This window comes from Mus pahari, chromosome 12 (genome assembly GCF_900095145.1).
Source record: "Mus pahari chromosome 12, PAHARI_EIJ_v1.1, whole genome shotgun sequence".
NCBI classification, from domain to species: Eukaryota; Metazoa; Chordata; class Mammalia; order Rodentia; family Muridae; genus Mus; species Mus pahari.
Genome location: NC_034601.1, coordinates 10098775 through 10120378, shown reverse-complemented (window position 1 = coordinate 10120378; position 21604 = coordinate 10098775). Strand labels below are relative to the sequence as shown.

The window sequence follows — 21604 nt, the reverse complement described above, 5'->3', positions numbered from 1 at the left end:
GTCCTGGAACTCACTTGGTAGACCAGGCTGGCCTCGAACTCAGAAATCCGCCTGCCTCTGCCTCCCGAGTGCTGGGATTAAAGGCCTGCACCACCAGGCCCAGCTTTTGACTGCTCTTAATATGACACTTCATGGAAGGCTGTTGGAAACCCACTTTGTGAGACTTGGCAGATGGGGGGGGGTGGGCTGCTATAAAGACCAGTTCTCTCACTGCATTTTCTGTGCAGAGTTGGTTAAGAATCACTGCAAAAGCCAAGTACAGTGTCGCACACTGTTGATCCTAGCACTTGGGAGGCAGTGATCTTAGATTTCTGTGAGATCTAGTCTAGCTTGGTCTACATAGTGAATTTCAGGACAGCAGAAGCTACCCTGTCTCAAAAAATTAAAAAAAAAAAAAAAAAAAAAAAAATTACTGCAGAAAGGAAATGTGTAATTTCTCGTGTAACAGTCGACCCCAGAGCCTGCCTTCAGTCAGAGGAGTTAAAATTAAGCAAGCATCAGAGGCTAATTTTTTTTTTTAAGATTTATTTACTTTTTATTTATATGAGTACACTGATGCCGTCTTCAGATACACACTAGAAGAGTGCATCAGATCTCATTACAAATGGTTGTGAGCCACCATGTGGTTGCTGGGAAATGAACCCAGGACCTCTGGCAGAGCAGTCAGTGCTCTTAACTGCTAAGCCATCTCTTCAGCCTGAGGCTAAATTTTTAAATTTGTAAGACTAAAATGCTGAGAGTGGAGTTTGAATTCAGCAAGGCTTCCTAAGGAATATTTATTCCTTTTTGCTTTAAATATTTCTGTGAAATAGAATTTGATATTGAATAATTTTTTTATTGAGGTCCACTCGTACTTTAGACATTAAGCCTAAATCGGCATAGATTTAAGGTCAAACATATTGCAAAATCAAATAGGAAAGTCTCTTCATCAGTAGCTTCAGACAAAGCCAGAGTGGCAGAACCTCAGTGCCTAGAACGGTATCTTATGTGTTTTCTCCAGGAGTATGTCTCCAAACCTTTTGAATAGAGCCTCACCACTTGCTTTCAACATTGCCAATCCCAGCAGCGGTGCTGACTGCCCAGACCCATTTGCAAATGGTGTTGACATCCAGGTCAGCAATGTGGACTACAGACTGTCCCGGAAGGAGCTACAGCAGCTCCTCCAGGAAGCCTTTTCCAAGCATGGCCAGGTAACTTCAGTCTTGTTATTTGGGTAATTGGTTTGGATTTTTGGAAGTGGGTCATATTTTCAAGACAGGATCTCAACTCCATAGCTCAAACATGTGAGAGTCTGTGTCAACCTTCCAGTTGATACTATGGAAGGCATAAACCACAATGCTCAGCTTCACTCTTTCGTTTTTTTAAAAGAAGATTTATTTTTAAATTAGTTGTATATGGGTGCCCTTGGAGGCCAGAGATGTCAGATATCTTGGAGCCAAAGTTTCAGGAGGTTTTAAGCTGCTGGTATGGATGGCTTGACTGAACTCTGGTCCTCTGGAAGACCAGGGAAAGTATGATGTAAGCTCTTAACTGTTGAGCTGTTTCTCCAGTTGTGTATCCCAACCCCCACCCCCAGGTCCTTACTGGTTTTATTGGACTGGTGGAGTTCAATGCCAGAGGGCCTAATTGGACACACATAGCCATAGCTGGGACATGGATTTGAACTTCTTTGCCCTTCTCTGTGTTAGAAGAAATATAGAACACATAGTTTTTATGACATCACCCCAGAGAAAATAAAACTAGCCATGAGAAGTGCCTGTCAAAGATAGAGGGATTTATTTAGAGCTATATGCAGAAATGCAGAAACTCTAAAGCAGTGGTTCGCAACCTTACTAAGGCTGCCCTTTAATACAGTTCCTCGTGGTGTGGTGACTCCTCACCATGAAATCAATTCATTGCTACTTCGTAACTAAGTTTGCTACTGTCATGAACTGTAATATATAAGTATTTGATATGTATGACATCTAATAGGACACTCCTGTGAAAGGGTTGTTTGACCACCAAAGGGGTCTTGACCCACAAGGTTGAGATCCACTGGTCTAAAATAATGTTGGCTACATCTCAATGTACCCAGCCCAGTATTTAGGTGCAGCTTGCTTAAAGAAAGAGAGAAAGAGAGAAAAAGAAAGAGAGAAAAAGAAAGAGAGAGAGAGAGAGAGAGAGAGAGAGAGAGAGAGAGAGAGAAAGAGAGGAGAAGGAGGAGGAGGAGGAGGAGGGAGGAAGAAAGGAAGGAAGGAAAAGAGAATGAAGGAAGAAAAGAAAGAGAAAGAAAGAAAGAAAGAAGGAAGGAAGGAAGGAAGGAAGGAAGAAAGAAAGAAAGAAAGAAAGAAAGAAAGAAAGAAAGAAAGAAAGAAAGAAAGGCACCTAAGAAAGAAAGAAAGAAAGAAAGAAAGAAAGAAAGAAAGAAAGAAAGAAAGGCACCTTTTATAAACCTGCTATTTTGCAGAGTTGTAGAAACTTTGAGTCTGCCTTTGCCAGAGCAAAAAGGCAGCCTGACCAGGATAGCTTCTTTGAAGATCACTTTCACTGTGGTCACTTGCAGTATCTCATTCAGACAAGTTACCTTATGCAGGCCCTGACAGTTCACTTTAACTTTTGTAGTTGACAGGCTCTAGGTAGATACTGGTAGTGCTGTTTTATTTTGTCCTATTGTAGGTGAAGAGTGTTGAGCTCAGTCCCCATACTGATTACCAGCTCAAGGCCATTGTGCAGATGAGAAACCTGCACGAAGCAATCTGTGCAGTGAACAGCCTCCATAGACACAAAATTGGCAGCAAGAAGATACTGGTCTCCCTTTCCACAGGAGGTGCCAACAAGTCACTCTCTTTACTAAGGTAAAAAACATCCTAGCCATGCACTTCAGAATATAACAACTTGACCCACAGATGGTTTGGAAAATAATTAAAATTGATTTTATCACATTCCCATTCCTCTTGTATGCAATAATGGTTATTGTGAATTGATAGGGTTTGAAATATGCCCTCTATCTCTTGTTCAAATCATTAAGCAAAAGCCAAACACAGCTTGAACTTGGCAGGCCCTTGGGAGTGAAATAGCATGCTGCATACCCAGAGCAGGTTCTGAGACTCTACAGTAAAGCACAGAATCCTGAAAGTGTACAGTCCTGCCTCAGAATCTGAGTGTAGTGTCTTTCTGCTGACTGAGTCGGTGTAGGCTCTTGCGACTCTTAGTAGCCGGTCCTCATGCTCTGTGGGGAGCTAGTGAAGTAAGATCCACTCTGTGTTTTGGAATACCAGGGATCTCCTCTGTGATGTGTACTTGGCCAGTATTTACAGTTGGGGGTAGTTTCTGGTTTTGTTGGTTGGTTGTGTTTCTTAGAATAAAAATAATATTCAGGTTTTTGCAATGTTTGGGGAAGAGAGAAAAAGGATTAAAACTGCTAATTCTATGGAGCGAGGCTAATCACCCGTCTGGGTTGAGCTTTTTCTTTGTCTTTCTTTGAGTATTTTTAGTGCCTTTTTTTGTAAATGGTGATGAAGATGATACTGTATGCAGTTGCATGTCCACTCATGTGCAGAAATTCCAGTCCCATCCACCTCACACATACGCCACACATGACAAGAGATCATTCAAGCTGTTCTGCCTTCACTCAGAGTTAAAACCCAGTATATCTACCCCCATCCCCCTGTCCTCAGGACAGTCCATGATTTTCTGCTACACAGATGTGTGACATGGTGTTCCTGAGTCCTAGGGAATCCCAGGGAATGAATTGATCAGTTTTCACAGCTTGTTCTAAAAATCCTTTTGATTTTCCTTTTAACTTCTCTGAAGAAAAGTAGAATGTAACATTTCCGAAATTAGTAAGTTTACTTTGCTTGACATTGTGTTAATATTATAAATCTTTTAAAAATATATTTTGTCATATATTGGAGTGGTCTGTTCTCTAACTCGGGATTCTGTCCCACAGCACAGAAACAGTGTCTATTCTCCAGGATGCTCCTGCGTGTTGCTTGCCTCTCTTTAAATTTATAGACATCTATGAAAAGAAGTAAGTATTGTTTTGTTGATGCACTGGTGATTAATGACTTCCACATAAAAACGCTGCCATGCTCACCCTTAAGGAACTTCTCACCAGGAAAGACAAACAAAGCGGAGTGTGCTGTTTAGACTGGAAATATGACACTTTTTTTTTTTTTTTGACAACTTTCTTTTTAGCAAATTTAGACTTAAGTTCCTGTCATAGTTAGGGTTTTGTTGCTATGAGGAGACACCATGACAATGACAGATTTTCTAAAGGAAAACATTGAATTGGGGCTGCCTTATAGTTTCAGAGGTTTAGTCTGTTGTCATCATGGTTGCATGCAGGCAGACATGGTGCTATAGAGGTAGCTAAGAGTTCTACTTCTGAGTCCCTGGGCAGCAGGAAGATAGACACTGGGCCTGGCTTGAGCCTCTGAAAGTCTACCCTTAGTTGACATACTTCTTTCTGACAAAGCCACTTCTATTCCAACAAGGACATATATGGGGGCCATTTTCATTCAAACCACTACATTCTACTCCCTGGCCCCATAGACTTAATAGCCATAGCGTAATGCAAATTGCATTTACTCCAACTTCAAAAGTCCCCAGAGTCTATCACAGTCTCAACACCCCAGCATTCAAGGCCTCTGATACCCATGCAGCCTCTTTAGCTGTCATCTGGAAAATCGAGTTAAAAGGCAGATCACATACTTCTTTTTTGTTTGTTTGTTTGTGCAGGGTTTCTCTGTGTAGCCCTGGCTGTCCTGGAACTCACTCTGTAGACCAGGCTGGCCTTGAACTCAAATCCAACTCCCTCTGCCTCCTGGGATTAAAGGCATGCGCCACCACTGCCTGGCTCAGATCACATACTTCTTACATACAGTGGCACAGACTATACCTTACCATTCCAAAAGGGAGGAATAGGATATAATGAGGAAATACTGCACCAAAGCAAGACTGAAAACCAGCTGGGCAAACTCCAGACTCTGCCTGTCTGATGTCAGAATGCTCTTTAGATCTCCTACTCCTTTCAGTGTTGCTGATGGCAGCAGCACACTTCTTTCTCTTGGGTTGGTTCCACTCCATGTTAGCAGGTTTACTCGGAAAGTATCACATGGCTTTGGTATCGCCAGTATTTTGGGGTCTTCACAGCTTCACACAATGGCAATTTTATGCCATTGTGCAGGTACATTCCTGACATATATGCTTGACTTTAGTTGTGTTCATTAGTCTTGGTAAAACTAATTTCAATAACTTTCTTCTATTCTTGAGTCTAAGCCAGAACCATGTGGCCAAAGCTGCCAAATTCTGCTGCTTCTTGGAGCTGGAACATAGTCCCTTATTTAATTACATCTTCACCAGCTTTCTGTTTTCAATAGTTTCTCTCTCTGCCTAAGCTTAGCTCTCCTGGAACTCACTCTGTAGACCAAGCTAATCTCAAACTCAAAAGATCAACCAGCCTCTGTCTTCTGAGTGCTGGAATTAAAAGTGTGCACTACCATGCCTGGTCATAAGCATTTCCTTAATTCCCTTTTTACATTTCTTTAATTCCTTTTCATAAAGTGGAAGCTTAGCTGGGTGAGGGTCTTGCCCTGAGGTCACCACTCCCTTTATTCTACTTAGCAACTTCTGTCTTAGTTAGGGTTTCTATTGCTGTGATGAGACACTATGACTATGGCAGCTCTTAAAAAGGAAAACATTTCATTGGAGCTTGTTTAGTCTATTAGTGTCACGTAAGCACCTGAAACCTCAAAGCCTACCCACAGTGATGACATGCTTTCTCTCACAGGGCCACACTCCCTAATAGTACTACTTGGTAGGAGCTTATGGGGACCGTTTTCATTCAAACCACCGTAGCTTCTAAAGCTAAGTCTTTTTGTTTGTTTGTTTTACATACTAGTTTATTATTCTTCCAGTGGTGTTTGTGAGCTTGCTCTACACTTTAGACAGGAATTAGAATCTTCAGTGTCCAATGTAAAGTAGATGCATAGCAGGTATTAGTGGAATGAAAGGCTGAGTGAAGTACTGCAGAAAATGTGGATTTGCATTTGTTCTATATCCAAAGAGTTTTTTTTTTTTTTTTAGAAGGAAGGAGATCTCACAAAATCTTCTGTAACTCAAAGAGAAATGTCAATAAAAAGGAGGTGTAGGCAAGAGAGAGTGCTGCTTCAGAGGTCCAGCCAGCAAGGGGAGTATGCAGTTACTCTGAGTGATGAGCCGATGTGTGGATTAGAGGAGCAAGGGGAAGAAAGAGGTGTGGTGTAAGAGCTGTTCTCAAGAAGAGGGAGAAAAGAGGCAAAGTTCTGTGCCAGTCCCAATTTTGTGCTGATGTAATTGGAGTACAAAGAACTATGCCAAAGAAATGTTAAACCTCTCTGAGACCTGGTGGCTGGCATTTGGGAGTGGAGGCCAGAGGAGTTCAAGACATACTCAGCTCTGCAAGGCCGGACATGAGATGCCTGTCTCAAAAATTAAATAGATGGATGGGTAGATGGTGGATGGGCTAGAGTAGAGGTTCTCAACCTGTATATAGTGACCCCTTTGGGGGTTGAATGACCCTTTCACAGGGGTAACATACCAGATATCCTGCATATCAGATATCTACGTTGCTATTCATAACAGTAGCAAAATTACAGTTATGAAGTAGCAACAAAAATAATTTTACAGGTTGGGGTTACCACAACATGAGTAACTGTATTAAAGGGTCACAGTATTAGGAAGGTTGAGAACCACTGGACTAGAGAGGAAAACTGACTGCTCTTGTAATAGACCCAGATTCAATTCCCAGCACATGGCGGCTCACACCTACTTATAACTGTCTGCAGTGGATCTGATGCCCTTTTCTGACCTCCAAGGGCACCGTACATATGTGGTACACAGACATACATGTAGGCAAAACAAAGAATAATTTTTTAAAGACAGTCATTTTTTTTTTTAAAGGACTGGTGTTGGGTAGGAAGCAAGATGGCAGGGTTAAACATGTGGGACATGTTTAACAGGAAGCAGTTTGTTGAGTAGAAGGTTGTGTTGGGTCTTTGTTTTGGACATAAAAGTTGTAGGGCATCCTTGGAGTCTCAGTATAGAGAGAGTTGGAGTACTATTTTGGAGACTCTGTGTGAGAGATGTTGACTCTGAAAGCAATAGCTGCTATTTGGTGAAGAGGCATTATTTATGATGGGCAGGCAGGGAAGCAGATAGAACCAGAAGAGGTAGAAGGGAGAGCTGGATGGAAGGCTAAGGAATAAAGCAAGGTCTCAGAGGGTAAGGGTAAGTAAGGATAGTATATGGAAAGAACATGTCAGACATTGGGGGGGGGGGTCTCAGGGGGGGTGAGGTTTGAGGACGACTGACTTAAAGCCAGGAAGAAAGAGGTTAGAGCCTGAATGAATGTCAATCCTGAGAGGTTAGTTACTTTCTCTCTAAAGAAGACGGGAGCTTAGGGAGCTTAGGACCAAGAATAAGAGAGCACAGAGAGAATGCATATCTTCCTGTGTGGGGAGACTCCAGGGACTGGTGTTGGTAGGGACGAAGCTTGATGGATATAGGCACTGGGAATAGAACCTGGAGAGGTAAAATGGAATTACTAATACCCAGGCCTAATCACACTTGGTCCTCACTTAGCAGGCATGGCACAAGTTATCACAACATTTAAAGACCGCAAAAATTGAGACTCAAACTGGTTGTGTATCTTAACTAAGTTTATAAAAGGCTGATGTAGAGTCAGCATGTGAACTCAAATCTGTCTGCATCCAGAGCCTGGGCCACTACTCTCCAGCTATAGCAGGTCCAGATCAGGGTTGAGGAGTCCAGGTACAGAGGACAGTGGTCCAAAAGTTGAAGTCAGTGTGATGCGAACAGCTCTCTAAAGGACTGCACTTCAGAGGGCAGAGGTTGGAGGGGACACTCCCATCTTAGACACTGGGGACACTGGCATGGGAAGGGGCTAGGAAATGGTAGTATAGTTGTAGCCAGCAGGGAGCCATGTGGTTTCAAGAGTGAGTGAGCTCAGTCAGTAGTTTCATTTTACTCTTGGAGAGATGGAAAAAACCATTCTGTGTTGTTTTATTAAACAGGTCAGGTATTTCTACATAATCAAAAACATTCTAAACCAACATCTCTTTTCCTGTTCTTAGGTATGGACACAAGTTAAATGTGTCTGATTTATATAAATTAACAGACACTATTGCAATCCGTGAACAGGGAAACGGGCGATTAGTGTGTCTCTTACCCAGTAATCAGGCCCGCCAGAGCCCTCTGGGCTCTTCCCAGTCACACGATGGCTCCTCCACAAACTGCAGCCCAGTTCTGTTTGAAGAGTTGGAGTATCACGAACCTGTCTGCAAGCAGCACTGCTCTAACAAGGACTTCAGGTACATCAGTGCCCTCCACAAAGTGTGAGCAGGGAATGCTTTCCCCTCCTGAGAAGTCAGCTCACTGTTTGCTGTCTTTCCTGCAGTGAACTTGTATTTGATCCAGACTCTTACAAGATTCCTTTTGTGGTTCTCTCTTTGAAAGTGTTTGCACCTCAAGTTCATAGTCTTCTGCAGACCCACCAGGGCACGGTGCCTTTGCTAAGGTGAGCCACGTTAGCCGTTGGGAGGAGAGTGCTGATAGGGTCGTTCCTGAAGTCTGCCTACTGATGAAGCAAGGATTAGAAGGAGGGCTCTGTCCTAGGGTTGAAGCTTTGAGAAATGGATTGTGCACTTAGTATTTCAACAAGAAACTGGGTTTATGTTGAATTTTACAAACAAAAGTGAGAACAGTTTCCTCATTGCAGGAAAGAGATGCTTTCAATTTGAAAGCTGCACAAGTGCCATGAGTGCACCATTTCGCCTGTGTTCAGGTGCCAAGGCAGTAAAGGAGTTCAGTCATCAGGGTACATTGAACCACTCTGGGCTGCAGACAAAGGCCAGCTTGAGACTCGGTGGCCTTGACAACCCACAGTGCTTTATCTAACTCCCTACTGAACACTGCCCATGGATTTTTTACAGCTATTAAGAGTGTCACAGAGGCAGCACTCCAGCAGCTACTTCGCACCAGATACATTGGTTAAAGCCTGCTGTTCTGCCTACACTGCCCTTTTTCCTGACTTAACCTTTCATCCCTTCAGCTTTCCAGATTGCTATGCTGCGGAGTTTGGCGACCTAGAAATTACGCAAGACAGCCACAAAGGTGTCCCCTTAGAGCACTTCATCACCTGCATTCCAGGAGTGAACATTGCCACTGCTCAGAATGGCGTCAAGGTAGTGAAGTGGATTCACAACAAGCCCCCACCTCCCAACACTGGTAGGTGGCCCAGTGTCAGAGATTGAGCCCTAAACTCCCATCTGTCTACAGGAAGGACAGGAGGAAGCTGTGGGTTGATTTCAAACAGCAGCACCATTTTGACCAGAATGTCTCCTCCAGTCTTAAAAGTGTTAAGGACTTGGTAGAACCTGACTTCTGAAGATGCCAAAATTGGACCAGCAAGATGGCTCAGAGAGTAAAGGCACCCACCATGAAGCCTAAAAATCTAAGTTTGAACACCAGTATACACATGGTGGAAGGGGAGAGCCAGCTCCTACATACATGAGTGTACACACACACACACACACACACACACACACTCTCTCTCTCTCTATCTCTCTCTCTCTCTTCTCTCTCTCTCCTCTCTCTCTCTCTCATCCTTTTCTTTGGCCCTAACATGTCTTCCTTCTTAGGTTTGCGCTTCTGTTTAAAGGTAGAAGGGTAACTGGAAGCCTGGCCTGAGTCAGCGCTCTGGGGGGCCCTGGACAGAAGCCCCTGCCTAAGCCTTGTCATCTCCGCCCCCACTCTTAGGCTGCACAGGGCAGACTCCATGGGAGACTCTTAACCACGAAGCCCTTCTACTTCTCTAGAAAGATTTCCATCTCTTTTTTTCTTAGTTTTTGTTTTGTTTTGTTTTTAATTTTTCTGTTATCATCATCATCTTTGTTATCATTATTATTGGAAATAGTGTCTTATATAACCAAGGCTTGTCATAAATTCATAATCCTCTTGCTTCAACCTCCTCTGCCTCAATGCTGAGATTAATTTAAGGACATTTGCCATTATACAAGCTCTACTTAGGCTTTTTTAAAAAATAATTTATTTGTATTTTATGTTCATTGGTGTTTTCCCTGCATATATGTCTGTGTGAGGGTGTCAGAAACTGTAACTGGAGTTACAGACAGTTGTGAGCTGTCATGTGGGTACTGGGAATTGAACCTGGGTTCTCTGGAAGAATGGCAGCCTGTGTTCTTACCTGCTGAGCCATCTCTGCAACACCCTTTTTCAGATAAGCTTTTTTTCTTGTGTAAGCATTTTTTAAAAACCTGATGGTGCAGACCTGTTACAGCATTTAAGAGACAGACAGTAATATTGCTGTGAATGTAGTCCTCATAGGCTGGTTCAGTCCTGTTAGGGCTAGAATGAGGTAGGAGAATAGATCTGGTTCTGCCTCAGTTTCCTGTCCTGTTCAAATGACTGTTTACCATAGCTTTCCAGGTAAAATTTCAGCTCCACAGTTGGTTAATTCCATTCTTGTGGGCTACCTTCCTAGAGCCTATCTGTACTGTGTCTGTGGGAAAATATGATGAGTAAGTTACAAATGGATCTTTGAAATACAGCCAGTGTAGTCGGAAAGTCCTTGTTCATCTTTACTTCTACCATCACCCCAGAGTGCTTTGTGGGTTTTTGTTGTTGCTTTTTTTTTTTTAATTTTTGAGAATTAGGGCAAATGGTTTGCCTCCCTGTAGTAGGAGGGTCTGGTCATGTGGTTCTGTGTGTAGAAGCTGAAACTTGAAACCACTGCTTGCTGCTGCATAGTGATCCTGAGCTAACAACAACAACAACAACAAGAAGCCTTTAAGCCAGTGAAATCATGCCTAAAGCCTCATGGTGTTTTGTTTTGTTTTTCTTTTCTAGACCCTTGGCTTCTTCGTTCTAAAAGTCCTGTGAGAAATCCTCAGCTGATTCAGTTCAGCAGAGAAGTCATTGATTTACTGAAGAACCAGCCATCTTGTATACTACCCGTCAGCAATTTCATCCCTTCATACCATCACCATTTTGGAAAGCAGTGCAGGGTTTCAGACTATGGTTATTCCAAGCTGATTGAACTACTAGAAGCTGTGCCTCATGTGTTGCAGGTAAAGGATACAAGGGGTTGTTTGTTTAAAGAAATAAGTGTTCTTCCATGACTTCAGCTGCCACAACCAAAGACTCAGACAAAATAGTTCTTGTTTTCAGAAAGCCATTCTGAGTGAGCTAAACTTCTGTAAGAGCTTGCTTCAAAATGCAGGAACCCTCTCAAGTTTTCAAGAAACTACAAATTTCCAACCTAAAAGAATTCCTTAGAGGCCTGTGGGCATTTTCCTTCTAGTCTTTAGGGGCTGACACTTGCTTTCCAGCAGTGTTCGTTAAGTGCTCTCTACCTTTCATGAGTTGGACATTGGTCACTTGATTAGGGTTTATTGGATCTTATCTAGACTGCCTATATAACTTCCCTGAAGACAGTGTTTTAATAATTCCCTATGTGTTAAAAAGGCCTGAAAAGCTTCATCTGTCTTTTAGAGATGAAATTAGTCTTCTAGACTGGACACGTGCACTTCCTCTTTGTGCTCAAGATCTTTTGAAACAATGCCACTTTGAAACAAATGATCTTGGCCCCAGACAGTTGGGTCATTGTTCTTTTTAACTGTACATAGTGAATTGTGTCCATTTCAAATTGCAGACATTATATTTGAGGGAGATAGCTTGAGAGTAACAAGAGCAAGAAAGACAGAGACAAGGTTGACACAAGAACGTATCTTTTGAGTTCTTCATAGTATAATTAGAGCATTTCATTTTCAGATTCTTGGTATGGGCTCCAAGCGTCTGCTGACCCTTACTCATAGGGCCCAGGTGAAGCGCTTTACTCAGGATTTACTAAAACTTCTCAAGTCCCAGGCCAGCAAGCAGGTCATTGTGAGAGACTTTTCACAGGCTTATCATTGGTGAGTTGATGGGAAACTTTAAAAAAGAAAAGCAGTCTTTTGTAAATCTTGTTACTGTGGCAATGATTTTACTCATTCTCTGCCCATTTCCCATGTTAAAACATAGGTGTTTCTCAAAGGACTGGGATGTCATGGAATATGGTGTTTGTGACTTGATTGATATAATATCAGAGATCCCAGACACAACTATTTGCTTATCCCAACAAGATGACGACATGGTCATTTGTATCCGAAAAAGAGGTATATGGAGGGATGTTGTCTACCTCAGCAGTGCTGTTGTTTGTACTTTTGAGACCTGACTTCACTGTATAGCCCAGGCTTGCAGTAGTACTCTGGCCTCCGTCTCCTAAGTGTTGGGACTGTGGCATGAGCCTAGTCAGGGTTTACTTTTAAACGGAATAGTTATTTTGTGTGTGTGTGCGTGCGTGCGTGCGTGCGTGCGTGCGTGCGTGCGTGTGTGTGTGTGTGTGTGTGTGTGTGTTTGTGGGGGGTGCACTTTTCTTTCCCTCTCCGTAGCTCTTAATGGTTCCTTTGAAAGTGTAGTTTGTAACATTACCTGGTGCACAAAACCTGTGTTCTCTGGAAGAAGGAAAGCCATGTGCCCTGTAAGAATACACTGGTTAGTGGGGTACCTTTAATCCCAGCACTTGGGAAGCAGAGGCAGGCTGATCTCTGTGAGTTCAAGGCCAGCCTAGTCTACAGAGTGAGTTCCAGGACAGACAAAGCTATACAGAGAAACCCTGTCTCCAGGGAAGAAAAGGCAGACAGGCAGGCAAAGAATCAAAGGGGAGAAGCTGTAAGCAGCATTTTGTTAAATGTTTCCCAGATATTTGCATGTTTCTAGTGCCCATGTTATCTGATGGAGAATCCATTTTAGCTCTGAGAATTATTTCACCATGCGTATTTTAGAAGAAAACAAACACAGAGGAATGTGACATTTGTCTTTCCAGTTGTAGTTCAGTTAAGTCTGAGAGATACCTTATTCTGCCAGAGAGAGGGTCTCTGTCCCTGAGGTCACAAGCTTCCGGAGTTAAAAGCAGTAGTATCCTTTTTCAGTCAATTTAAAATGAACAGATGTGAAGATCAATATTTAAGTACTTTTTTGTTTTGTTACAGTTTTGATGCCTAGTAACTCCTTTCTGCTGATAACTTTTAACTGGAGATCAAATGAATAAAGAAACACATGAATGCTCAGAAGTGTGATTTTACAGAAATAACATCTTACTGCTTGAAGCACCCAGACTTCTGTGTCTGTCTTGTTCACATAGGTGTGGTAGACAAGATTTATAGAAATTGTCCCGATCTTGTAGGTGATGACATGTGAATCTTTCACCTCCCACAATAGCACCCTTGTTTCCCAGGATTGTGCCTTGAGCCTTTATGAGAACCACTGGCTCCAAGATCCTAGTTCTAAGTAAATGTGCTTATTGTGGGCTGTGTGGCTGGGGAAGACAAAGCTGATGTCTTGTGACTCTGTCAGAGCCCCTGCAGGGTTGGCACTAACCACAGTGCGTGGATGCCTGACTTACAAGGTGCTTTATTTTTTAAAGAACGAACTCAGGATGAAATAGAAAGGACAAAGCAGTTCTCCAAAGATGTTGTGGACTTGCTGCGCCACCAGCCCCATTTCAGAATGCCCTTCAACAAGTTCATTCCCTCTTACCACCATCATTTTGGCCGACAGTGTAAACTTGCATACTATGGATTTACCAAGCTGCTTGAACTTTTGGAAGCCATACCTGAGATCTTACAAGTAAGTGAAGAGATTCTAATTCTTGAACTGTTTTTCTGAGCAGTGTTTAGGGAGGTGTTACCGTTTCTAGTTAGGAGTCTGAAATGCCGCATCAGAAAAGCTGTACTGTTGACTGTTAGTAAATTCAGGTTAATGTGTAAATGGTTCTATAATCTCAGAGTTTATGAGGTGGTGCCTGGGAAGTTCTGTGAGTGAAGCCAGCCTGGGTTCAACAGCAAGACTCCACCTCAAAAATAATCTTCAGGATTGGAGAGATGGTTCAGTGGTTAAGAGTGCTGACTGCTCTTCCAGAGGTCCTGAGTTCAGTTCCTAGCAACCACATGGTGACTCTTCCAAGCAGGGCTGGATTTTTGTTACTAGTTTTATTAACATCTTTCATTCCAAAAGTGTTAAAACTTTTTGTTGTTATAAAACATACATAACAGAATTTACTGCCAGGAAAAAGAATGTCTTCTTACATGTGTGTTTGAATGCCGAGGGAAGAGCTCTTGCAGAAGTGTGCCTTCATAACACATTCCCATCTTAAGTGACCAATGTGTAGTGTTCCACGCCACTTAACTTTACATACAGTCATGTTTTCAACACCCCCCCCCCCTTCTGCCCTATGTGTTTCTAAGGTGTTGGAATGTGGAGAAGAGAAAATCCTGACTTTGACTGAAGTGGAGCGATTCAAAGCTCTAGCCGCCCAGTTTGTTAAGCTTCTGAGGTCCCAAAAGGGTAACTGCCTTATGATGACAGATCTGTTTACAGAATATGCTAAAACTTTTGGTTATACATTTCGTCTCCAAGACTATGATGTCAGTTCAGTCTCAGCTTTGACACAGAAGCTCTGCCATGTTGTAAAGGTAAGCCAATGTCCTTTCACTGTGACAATGGTCTGTGTGAGGTGTTGTGTATACTGCAGCATTTTGGTTGTGTGTACCCTGTGTGTCTTGCTGTGTGTCAGCTTTATAGCTGTGTGTCATTGAAACCTTAATAGGTACTAGTAGGTGGCTTGGTTTGGCACTTTAGAATTATAGTCTTCCTTTTCTATATCTATGGCCTTTCTGAACTGGCAGGCTGGCCCAAAGTTGAAGCCTTCCAGAGAGTTCTTTGTCTTCCAGGTTCCTGGGAGACTGTACCATGGATCATCCATGGATCCCGACTCATTTAGGAGTCATCTTGAGAACAAGCACAAACTCAGAATTGCCCTTGTGGTTGGCAAAACCCCTTTAGAGGGCACCTTCCTTATCTCTGCCCTTCTATGCCAAACTGACCCTCCCACATATAGGTAGAACAGCTGGACAGTTTCCAGAATATCTGCAGGTCTACAGCACAGGACTAGGGACGAACTTCCAGGAGGAAAAACTGGAAAGGGAAGCAGGAAGTGGTAGCATCATCAATCAATCAGAGGCTCATAGGGAATCTGGTTATATACTTATGACTGACAGATTAGAGGTGGGACCATTACAGGAGATGGGGAGGGAGTGACCAGTAGTAGTCCATAAGACTGCAGTAACGAGAGGTGAACAGCACTGAGAAGACTCTGAACAATGAAGTGTCAGGGGAAGTGGCAGCAGGATTTGCTACAGCTTTTGGCTAACTTGCTTGTGAGGGGAAGTGGGAGAACCACAGCTAATCACATGGGATGAAGGGAACCAATGAGCTGCTGGCTGATGTCCAGGTACTGCAGTTGAATGTGTTTGAAAGTTCCAAAGAACAATGACTTGAGAAGTGAGTAGACACAGGCAAGAAGGACTTCTGGGGTAGTGTGATGAGGAGGTGGGAGATGAACCATAAGGAGGGGCTGCCTTAATCTTTCACAGAAATTAGGGCTGTTGGATGGGATCTGATAAAACTAAATCTGGCCCCAAGAACTAAATGTTCACCAGGAAAAGAATGCTATGTTACCTTTAAGTGAAAGGTTAATGTAGTAGAAAATAGTTATAAATCCTGGCACAGGGTTTTTTAGACCACACAGCTTTTAGATCTTTAAATAGCCTTAGGCAGCATAATAGCTGGGCACCTGCTTACCTCTCCAAGTTACCATTTACTATTTACTACGTTCCATCTGTGCTGCTCTTAATTCCAGTTGAGCAGCCCTCAGGGCCACGGTCTCTTGGCCCTTATCCCATGGCTTTTGTGGGAAATATTAAAAAATGAACCATCACGTTCCTGTACTTGTGCCAGCAACACTCTCCCCAGTGGCCTCGCCGACCATGCACTGGTGGACAGTGGCAGACCTGTTTTTATCTATTGGAGACTCTGACTCAGAGCTCCAGAATCTCTCCACCCAGCTCACTAAGTTCCCACTGGCGGGTCTCTACCACACCAGCCCCATGCTTCAAATCCCCCATGGCCTTTGTGATACACCTCAGGCAAACACACGCTTTACTGTACCTTTCTTTCTTGAACCCAGAGGAGCCTCTGTGTGAAGGAAATCACAACACAAACTTAGTTCAGAAACGACAGTAACTCTGTAGCTGGATGAAGCAACTAAAATCCTAATCTTGTAGGCCTTATTAAATCTAAATCCTTTGGTGGCTAATCCTGATGGATCTGCCATTGAAACTGGGAGACTCATAGCTACATTTTGTCCTCACCCTATCCCTGTCCAAAAAGACCTCTCTTGCTGCCTCTCTTCCTCCATCCCTCTTACTCACCCAGTGATTAGCTCCTTTGTTCATTAGGGGATTGGTTCACAAGAACAGCACCAGGCCCATCCACAGCACACGGCAGCTTGCTTTCTTTCTCCTGCATATTCTTCTATTCTATGACAGCTCTTTACTCTCCCTCCTCCTGGCCCTCTCTCCAAGCCCATGAAACGTAAACCCCCACCTATGTCTGTTCTGCCCAGCTGTTGACATCTTTATTTACCAATCACAGTTAACTGGGGACCATGTCAAAGGGGCTATGGTACGGACTCCAGGTCTTGGGGCCCCTCACCCTCACTCAGCATTACAATCGACAGACAGTATAAGATACACCCTCAACAAGTTAAGGTAACTGTTTAAAGAGAAGAGGGATCAGAGCTTAAGCTAGAAGAGCTCAGAGAAGGTGTGACGTGTGGAGTCAGGGGTGTGGAAGAGCACTGTGCACTTTGGGGAGCTGATGCTTAGCAGGGATGAATGTGAGGGATGAGTGTGACATATAGCTGTAGGTCCAGAAGCTGATGGCTGGGCTTATGGTGGGAGCTGGCCAGATGACCACAGTGGAAAGGACGTAAGGGGCAAAAGAACTTAGATTATTGACAGGAATACCAGTGAACCTGTGGCCCTTAGTGCTAAGATGGACAGAAAACTGAGTAACAGAAGCCTGGCTTATAATCCCAGGACCTAAGGAGGCTGAAGCAGGAAGACTTGAAATTTAAGGCCAGCCCGAGCAATTTAACAAAACCCTATCTCCAACTTAAAAAAAATAAAAAAAAATAAAAATAAAAAGACTAGAGTTATAGCTCAGTGGTAGAGAGTTTGCCCAGCCTGCAAAGCCCTGCGTTCAGTCCTCACTACTGGGGCTAGGGAGAAACAGAAGCACACGAGGAAAGGATCATGTGACACTTGAAAGAAGATGGGGGAAATTGAAGACAGTAGCACTGTCTAGGGGTACAGGAACAGATCCATCTTCTCCTCTTTTTATGTAATTAAAAGGCAGGCAAGGAGTGTTACCAGAAGCCCTGAGGAGTCCTGGCAGAGCCAGCTTTGATATGTGAGGAATGGGAAGTCTGAGTTCCCTTTTGGCGTTCTCAGTCTCATGGACAACAATAAGAATAGACTCAAAATGGAAGCTGGAGGTTACTTATTAGAGTTTTAAAGAAAAAAATCCCCAGACTAGCAGACTGTAAATCTTCCAGTGTCTTGAAGAGGATTGAATGGAGAAAAGGGGGGTGTGGGTAGGACATGCCATTTGAGAAGCTGGCACAGAGGTCAGCCACATGGCAGGGAGGGAGGTTTACAGAAAATGTAAGGAAGCCCGAAGTACCAGGGAACATAAGCTTAGGCTCTGGCCATATCTGAAAGAAGAGACAGAAGAGAAGAAAAAGGAAAGTTAGGCCTTTCCAAATCAGGACTCTGAAAGATGGGCAGACCCAGCCAGGCTTCATGTTGACTTGTGGGTGGGGGTTGGAAATTCTGGAAAGGAAAAGGACATTGTCTTAATGATAAACCCACCTATCATTTAGCTAGGCCTTTGTCCTGTACAGCAGAATTAGCTGTTTTCAAAGAATATTTATTTATCTGTTTATTTTTATTTATATGGGTGTTTTGCTTGCATGTATATCTGTGCACCACATGTATGCAGTGCCCATGGAAGCCAGAAGAGGGGATTGGATCCTCTGGGACTGGAGTTACAAATGGTGTGATCTGCCATGCTGGGAATTGAACCCTGGTCCTCTGGAAGAGTAGCCAGTGTCCTTAACCAATGAGCCATCTCTCCAGCCCTTTTCTTAATAATAAGGGAGGGTTTAAGGGCATGTGGATTGCATTCCTTAACAAAGGTTGAGAAGGGCTGAGCAATGAATTGCTTCTGTCTTCCACTCCATGTCTACCACAGACACCCTATGATGTGTATGAATGAGTAATTTTAGAAGTAGGTAGAGACAGAGCCTGGAATGTATCTCTCTGGAGAAGTGTCTGCAGTGGAATCAATTAGAAGTTGAGGGATTGAAAACCATGATATGTATGACAGGTCCAGGTCTCCCCAGTGTCCACTGGCCAAGATGTTAGTACAGACGGGCTTAGGTAGATAGGAGGTTGTAAGCCAGGACTAGCGAAGGGTGTGGCTCCCTTGGTTGAGTGCTTCCTCACCATACACTCAGTGCTCAATTGCTTCATCTGTGCTGCATAAATTGGACATGGTGGTGTACATCTATGGTTCTGGCACAAGGGAGGTAGAAGCAAGGAGGATCTTGATTTCAAGGTAATTCTTGGCTACCTAGGCAGGCCAACCTGAGCTACATGAGACTCAAAACAACAAAAACCCAGTGAAGACCCTGAGCCAGGGCCAAAGATTAATTAATGGGAGGGTTGGTTCAAGTAGCAGAGGCAAGAACATGTGAGAGACTCAGTGCAACTCCTTGCTGCCCACTGGAGCCTCATGGGGAACTTGTGGGAAATGCTAGGCCCGGCTTCTCAAGCTGTGAGATCCTTGAATGTGCACTGAGCATTGTTGCTTCTGAAGCATGCCCTAGATGATTGAGATCCAGGGATGGGTTTCAGCAGCATGAAAGAAGCAGAGCTTTGGTTTTCTTAAAAAATAGCAATATTGATGTGAGTGGCTTGTACTGCCACCTGAGGCTGTGGTGATGTGACAGGTCCATGCTGCCTCAGAGAGCCATGTTAGGGTCTGAGGTCCTACTGCAGCCAGGATCTGTGTTGATTACTATGGCCCATGTTACTACCAAAGGCCATAGCCATGCTGATGTCCATTGTCTGTGCTGTAGCCTGAGGTCTTGTTGATGTCTGTGATTTGGGCTGCTTCTGAAGGCCTTTCTGGGTTCATGGCCCTACTGAAGCTGGGGTCTGTGTTTGTGGTCTGTGCCAAAAACCTTATGGAAGCCCCTGACTTACTTAACATAAGTTATGTTAACATAAGTTCCCACTGACTGTAAAGAGCAAGGAAGGTACTTCGGCAGTGGTATCAGTAACTGTAGATGCATAGTTGAGAGAAAGGGACATGGAAGGCTTCTGTGACAACTGCTATCCCTGCGTCAAGCCCCAGGACAAAAAAAGGAAACAGCTATTGAAAACAGGAGGCCATTAAGGACAACTCTTAAAAAGTATGTTAAGGATGCAGAAGTGTAGTTCTTGGCCATTGATGGCTTCTGGTTTGGGAAAGGAAGGACTCAGTTCTATTTAAGAGGCTAGCCACTGAGAGTTTGGTCATGCTCCAGTGAATATATAAGTAACACAGATTGAATTTGGGGAGGAGGTGTTACAAAGTGGGGGTGGTCATGGATGGACTGGGAAGTGAGTATGATCTGGGTGTATAATATGAAATTCTCAAAGAACTAATATAAATACTATGTTGGGGAAAAGGCAGCATTGGCAATCGTCTAGGATTCTAAGATAGTAACTCAAATGTTTTTGACTTGTGTCTGCTGATTGAGTGCCTGCTTTCTCATTTCTTTTTTAAAGATTTATATTTGTATGTATATGTGTGTCTGCCTGCTTGTTTGTGTGTGCGTAAGTATCAATGCAGTGCCTGTGGAATCCAAAAGAAGGCATTGGATCACCTGGAACCAGAGTTACAGGTGTTTGTGCCTCCTTATATGAGTGCTGGGAACTGAACCTGGGTCCTCTGCAAGAGAACCAAGTGTCTTAACTGCCAAGTCATCTCTCCAGTCCCCTCATTCCCCTGCTTTCAAAGCAGGGTATGTGAACAGCTCTACTACCACTATAGGAGTGAGAGTCTGCTACCATGTTCCTACCTCAGTTCTGAGCATGCCTGAAAAGTAAAGAGATGCTGATGCTGGACTGAGTCCAGAGTCCTAAAGAGGACAAGCATATGTGGCTCTTCAGGTCTCACTGTTCACAAGGAGCCATTTGGTCCTCACAGAAAGCATAACTATTGGGCAAGAAGCCTAAGGGGATAAGACTGGATGTACTGGCAGGTAGTGCGAGAGCACAGAGCTCTGCCTGCTGCCTGCAGTTAAAGGCCATGGCGGGTCCTTGGACCTGAGGAAGGCAAGAGGTCTAAATCACCAAGTGCTTGTCTCTGCTCTTGGTATTTGGTGCTCAGACAGCTCCCCAGATGATGCTATATATCTTTCAAAGGTTCCCTCAAGTTCTTTATCTCCTTGAGAATCTGAAATGATAAACTATATGCATAGCAGATGAAAATGCCATCTTTAAAATTAGCTCTAGGATATCAGAGAAATGCAGCTTTCCCTGTGGTCACTAGCTTAGCCAAGACCTGGCAGCAAGGAGGAAAGAGCCCAGAAGTAGAGAGAACCATGGCGGTGTCTTCCAAATGTCTTCAAGATGAGTAGGTGGAGTTTGGGCTTATGGACTGTAGGGAGGGTAAAAACAATTTCTACTCCGGTCTCATTCCAAGTGTTGGTCTGCTGTCACAAAGAAGCCCGCTGCTGCTTGTGTGTAAGTGCCTCTGTTGGTCTTAGTAGCTGGAATGGGTGATCTGTGTTGGGTTTGCATCCTCCTTTCTGTAGGTTGCTGATATGGAGTCTGGTAAGCAGATCCAGCTGATCAATAGGAAGTCCCTGCGGTCCCTCACTGCTCAGTTGCTGGTCTTGTTGATGTCGTGGGAAGGGGATGCTTATCTTCCTGTTGACGAGCTCAGGAGACACTATGAAGCCACTCACAGTACTCCTCTCAACCCCTGTGAATACGGATTCATGACCTTGACTGAGCTACTGAAGAGTCTGCCTTACTTAGTAGAGGTATGTGTGTGAGTGGGTCTTCAGACCCATCATATCGGAAACGCCTCAGCCTGGAGTTCTGTGAGGTCTACTCTAGTATGTGTAGAGCTGGAGGGGCACTAGAGGTCTTAAAATTGGCTGGACATTTTTCTTTCTTTCTCTTAGTAATGTTTTTTTCTTTTGGAATTAAAATATCATATCATTTCCCCCTTTCATTTCCTTCATTTCCTCCCCTTAACCTTTTCCTTTCTCTCTGTCAAATTCATGGTCTCCCCCCTTTTTTTTTTTTAAATGCATTATTATTTGCTGTTAGATTATTTTTACTTTATGTGTATGAGTGTTTTGTTTGCATTTATATATATGCATCAAATATATGCCTGGTACCCACAGAACTGAGAAGGAGGCTTTGGAGCTCAGGAAACTGGAGTTATGTTACTAATGGTGGTTTACCACCATTTAGGTGCTGGGAATTGAATCTATGTTCTTTTCTAGAGCAGCAAGGCAGCAAGTATTCTCCCTTTTTTTTTT

At 43.6% G+C, this 21604-nt stretch overlaps 1 protein-coding gene across 2 annotated transcripts in view; it reads left to right on the top strand.

The window, feature by feature from the left end:
- Marf1 (meiosis regulator and mRNA stability factor 1) overlaps positions 1–21604 on the top strand; it is a 50193-nt gene that overhangs the window by 18165 nt on the left and 10424 nt on the right. For both annotated transcript variants that reach the window (XM_029544397.1, XM_021209207.2), the window contains exons 11-22: positions 1001–1190; positions 2656–2834; positions 3929–4009; positions 8115–8351; positions 8438–8557; positions 9092–9267; positions 10906–11126; positions 11830–11972; positions 12079–12212; positions 13523–13725; positions 14343–14570; positions 20867–21097. In XM_029544397.1, coding sequence (XP_029400257.1) covers positions 1001–1190; positions 2656–2834; positions 3929–4009; positions 8115–8351; positions 8438–8557; positions 9092–9267; positions 10906–11126; positions 11830–11972; positions 12079–12212; positions 13523–13725; positions 14343–14570; positions 20867–21097 — 2143 coding nt within the window. The remainder of the gene's footprint in view (positions 1–1000; positions 1191–2655; positions 2835–3928; positions 4010–8114; positions 8352–8437; positions 8558–9091; positions 9268–10905; positions 11127–11829; positions 11973–12078; positions 12213–13522; positions 13726–14342; positions 14571–20866; positions 21098–21604) is intronic.